Source organism: Penaeus vannamei, chromosome 20 (assembly GCF_042767895.1).
Source record: "Penaeus vannamei isolate JL-2024 chromosome 20, ASM4276789v1, whole genome shotgun sequence".
In the NCBI taxonomy this organism is placed as follows: Eukaryota; Metazoa; Arthropoda; class Malacostraca; order Decapoda; family Penaeidae; genus Penaeus; species Penaeus vannamei.
In genome coordinates, this window is record NC_091568.1 from 5,399,125 (window position 1) to 5,404,124 (window position 5,000).

At 34.5% G+C, this 5,000-nt stretch overlaps 3 protein-coding genes across 3 annotated transcripts in view; all 3 read right to left on the reverse strand.

Moving 5' to 3' along the window:
* Nucleotides 1-105: 105 nt before the first annotated feature.
* Nucleotides 106-1,348, reverse strand: LOC138865114 (rhodopsin-like). The gene is made up of 3 exons (XM_070134471.1): nucleotides 1,339-1,348; nucleotides 1,036-1,038; nucleotides 106-620 (listed from the first exon to the last, which is right to left on the reverse strand). Exons 1-3 carry the CDS (start codon nucleotides 1,346-1,348, stop codon nucleotides 106-108), a joined length of 528 nt encoding a protein of 175 aa, XP_069990572.1.
* LOC138865309 (rhodopsin-like) lies at nucleotides 1,302-2,535 on the reverse strand. Its single transcript, XM_070135638.1, has 2 exons — nucleotides 2,457-2,535; nucleotides 1,302-1,899 (listed from the first exon to the last, which is right to left on the reverse strand). Exon 2 carries the CDS (start codon nucleotides 1,829-1,831, stop codon nucleotides 1,535-1,537), a length of 297 nt encoding a protein of 98 aa, XP_069991739.1. The 5' UTR covers nucleotides 1,832-1,899; nucleotides 2,457-2,535; the 3' UTR covers nucleotides 1,302-1,534.
* A 1,776-nt stretch (nucleotides 2,536-4,311) lies between these two features.
* LOC113818606 (rhodopsin-like) overlaps nucleotides 4,312-5,000 on the reverse strand; it is a 1,933-nt gene continuing 1,244 nt past the window's right edge. The window contains exon 2 of the mRNA XM_070135639.1: nucleotides 4,312-5,000. This exon is cut by the window's right edge and continues 545 nt beyond it. Within this exon, the coding sequence (XP_069991740.1) occupies nucleotides 4,412-5,000 (589 nt within the window). The 3' untranslated portion in view covers nucleotides 4,312-4,411.

Here is a 5,000-nt window from a genome sequence, read left to right on the forward strand (position 1 = left end):
AAGTTCCATAAAAATTGGTACTCTGCAGTATTTTATCTACCGTGATGATTCAGATTCTCTTTAATCGAAAGTAAGACATGACTCAATTCTGGGATGTATTTGCAATTATTTTAACAAATAAATGGGATACACTAAAATGATTTCGTCCTTTCCAAACCATCCTTCTCGCAATTCATCAGCAATTATGCGGATTCTGCTTTTTTCATTACTTTTAGCAGTAGTAGCAGCAGAACCAGAAGCAGAGCCACCGCCCTCTCTACCTTCAGTGTTGCAGGCAAGGCAAGGTAGCTTCTTCTCGAGGGCAGCTCGGTACTTGGGGTGACTGATGGCGTACACGATAGGGTTGTAGACGGCGTTGGCCTTGGCGAAGACGGAACCCCAGATGGAGAACAGAGGAGTAACCATGGGCCTGTTGAACATGCCTCCCCAGTTGATGACGAAGTAGGGGGTCCAGGCCATGAACCACAGGGTGACGGTCATGAGAGCAACCTTGCACAGACGGCACTCAGCAGAGGTCTTTTGGGCTTCCTCGCTCCTCAAGGACTTGACTCCCATCTGGGCCTCTTCTCGCATTCCCTTCTCGTGAACAGCCACAGCCTGTAATAGTTTTGCGACCTGATCTGTCAAGATCAAGCTTTTGTTGTTCCGAGGAAACAGAGGGATTTCTTACAACGATGGAAGGACGCTCTGGGAAAGATTACGACCAACACTAGCAATAACTGGCTAAGAGCATGGATGCAGAAAAATCGTCTCATATTACTGTAAAGGTTCGTCACTTGGATCTGAGGCTTTACATTAAAGTATTGATTGCAAGTTTTATTCATGTATAATAGAATATTATGGCAATGATATGGCTTATATATATATATATATATATATATATATATATATATATATATAAATATATATATATATATATATATATATATATATATATGTATATATATATATATATATATATTCAATACACACATATATCAAGGGTCATTATTTTCAGAAATTCCCGAAGAAGTCGACACGTCCTTTTTTCCATACTTCCTAGAGGTTTAGACGGAAATGAGGTGACATTTCAGTTGGACTACAGACCATCTAGACTGCAGAGATAGAAAAGTCAAGCTTCTAGCAGGCATGGTAATCTGGAATGCAATTTATTGCGAGGGTACCAGCTGATTGCTCAGAAAAATGAAGAGATGAATTTACAGATGACATGCATTTTGTTAATGTGAAGGTTCTTTGAAATAAATATGTAATGGAAAGTTTGGTAAAAAAAAAAAAAAAAAAAATCAACTGTACCACTTTCGATTATTTCATATCTGACCTTCATTCATTCTATCTGACCTTCATTCATCATGAAAGCCTAATCATGGAAAATTCTGGAACGTTCATTATCTTTTCATTTCTGCTGATTTAAGTTATCTTTTATGGAAAGTAAGACATAAATCAATGCTGGGATATATTTGCAGTTTTAGCAAATAAAAGGGTTTCACAAAGATAATATAATATCCAAATGATCGTTCTCGCAGTTCATCTGCAATTATGCGGATTCGGCCTTTTCAGTGTTTTCAGCAGCAGTAGCAGTAGAACCGGCATCTGAGCCACCACCGTCTCTACCCTCAGTGTTGCAGGCAAGACAAGGTAGCTTCTTCTCAAGGGCAGCTCGGTACTTGGGATGGCTGATGGCGTACACGATGGGGTTGTAGACGGCGTTGGCTTTGGCGAAGACGGAGCCCCAGATGGAGAACAGAGGAGTAACCATGGGCTTGTTGAACATGCCTCCCCAGTTGATGACGAAGTAGGGGGTCCAGGCCATGAACCAAAGGGTGACAGTCATCAGAGCAACCTTGGTGGATTGGTGGATTCCAGTTCGGTGACCGGATTCGGATTGTTCCACGACGACATCTGTGATATGAAAATATTTCTAAATATAGACAGCCCGTAAAATTTATTTAGGCATACATTAATGTGTGTATGTGTCATAGTCTTGCCAATCATTTAATCGTCTAAAATACAATCACGTGAATGTTTGTCTGTATCGAAAGGAAGCTGTTTTCACGGATGCATTATATCTATTAATCTGTATGCGTATATATATATATATATTTATATATGTATAGTTTGTTTTACATAAACACGCATATATATAACACAAACATACACACACTAACATACACATGCATATATATATATATACAGAAATATGTACATATACATATATATACACATATTTATAGAAATATATATATATATATATATATATATATATATATATATATATATATATGATTTATACATGTATGCATATATTTGTGTGTGCGTGTGTTATACAATATATATATATATATATATATATATATATATATATATATATATATATATATATATATATATATACATATATAAAGTGTATATATATTCCTTGTGTATACAATAATTATAGAAACGTAACTAATGCTTACCTTTAATTTGGAACGATGTTTCGACTGAGCTAAAGAACTTCTTGCTGGGACTACTTTGAGCTCAGATCCCTCTGCTGAGTAGGAACGCCTGACAGGTGACTGCGCTCTGGCAAGAGAGCAAGGCCTTAAGTATCAAGCATAATTCGATTAACTCTGACGTCTCACTCAAAGAAACAAATGAACACCAGGAAAACGAGACCATTCTAAAACTAATTAGAGGAGGAATAATAATAATAATTAAAAAAAAATGAAAATGCAATAATATTTTTTCTTTATATTTATACATATATGTGTGGATGTTCGGGTGTGCACACACGCATAAATATGCATAAAATATACATATATACAAAGTATACATATATACATGTACATGTGTGTGTGTGTTTTCGTACATATAATTAGATATTCATACAAATATTTGCATATACAAATTTATTAAGATGTTTTATATTTGATTAATATATAAATATCTATACCTATATATTCATATCTATCTATATATAATTATATATAAACGTATATATGTGTATATATATATTTATTTATATATATATATATATATATATATATATATATATATATATATATATATATATATAGAGAGAGAGAGAGAGAGAGAGAGAGAGAGAGAGAGAGAGAGAGACAAAACCACATACACATATATACATAAATACACACATACATATATATATATATATATATATATATATATATATATATATATATATATATATATATATACTCTCTGTTTATATATATACATATATATATATATATATATATATATATATATATATATATATATATATATAAATGTATGCATATACATATACATATATACATACATGCATAGGTATATATATGTATATGTTATATATATATATATATATATATATATATATATATATATATATATATATATATATATATATCAGGCCGTGCGCTTTTTCGTTTCATTGTGACTTTTTAATTACTCTCTGATTGTCATATATACACATTATTTTCTTTTAAATTCTTCGCATTCCTATGACAATTATTTTAATCTAGTTTTAAAAAGCTATATGACCTTTTCATAAGGTATTGCACTAGACATGTGTTCCAGTTATTTTGGATTCCCGATATTAATCCGCCTTTCAGCCATTAGTCAATAATAGTTTCACAACTTCAACACACACGATCCAGCTACAAATATTAAAGGCTTCTGTAGTGAAGATTGGCATTAAGTCTATTGTTAAAAGGCTACTAGGTTTAAAGTAGAAGAAACGTATGATATTGACGCAAAGGGCAGATTAAATGTCTAATATAAACATCTATAACAAATTACTATATTGCCATTTATGAAACATGTAGGATTTTTATTGTATAGAGAGAGAGGTGCTGAAATCTTGTAACTTATATTCTAGCAGCCTAGAAGGAAATGACGTGCCCTCGGTAGGACCACAGACGACTCTGCAGAAATAGGACAGTCGAGACCTACGGATAAGAATTTGAGTGGCATTTTCTGGAAGGGTACGAGTCTACAGGATATTTCAATTGAATAGATGACCTATAAATCGAAAGATGTGTTTATGATTAGAAGTGTTTGAATTATATATATATATATATATATATATATATATATATATATATATATATAATGTATGGTAGTTATGAAATAGAAGAGTTCAAAATAATAATTTGAAAAGTAAATACTGATTCTATTTTTTTTTCTCTCTCTCTCCTTTTTTTAATGTGTTACTGGTTCATTTTGAAGACCGTTCAAGGAATTTTCGAACATTTCATTACATAATATTCGTGGTTTTGGTTTAAGTTTTCTGATAGTCAAAGTTCTTATAGGTGGAAAGTAAAACATAAATCAATGCTGGGATATATTTGCAGTTACTTTAGCAAACAAAAGGGATACGTTAAAATGTTTCCGTCCTTTTCAAACCATCGTTCTCGTTGTTCATCTGCAATTATGCAGATTCCGCCTTTTCATTATTTTCAGCAGTAGCAGTAGAACCGGCATCAGAGCCACCACCGTCTCTACCCTCAGTGTTGCAGGCAAGGCAAGGCAGCTTCTTCTCAAGGGCAGCTCGGTACTTGGGGTGGCTGATGGCGTACACGATGGGGTTGTAGACGGCGTTGGCCTTGGCGAAGACGGAGCCCCAGATGGAGAACAGAGGAGTAACCATGGGCTTGTTGAACATGCCTCCCCAGTTGATGACGAAGTAGGGGGTCCAGGCCATGAACCATAGGGTGACAGTCATCAGAGCAACCTTGCACAGACGACACTCAGCAGAGGTCTTTTGGGCTTCCTCACTCCTCAACGACTTGACTCCCATCTTCTTGGCCTGTTCTCGCATTCCCTTCTCGTGAGCAGCAACAGCCTTGACAATGAAAGTATAGCTGTAGATGATGTAGAAGAGAGGGAAGATGTACACCCAAACTGAGTACACATACAAGTAACTCTTAGAAAATTCCGACTCAGTCAGATAGTCTGTTCCACATGCAGTCATGTTACCCTCGGGGACATAACGGTTCCACCCAAAGAAAGGTGGAAGG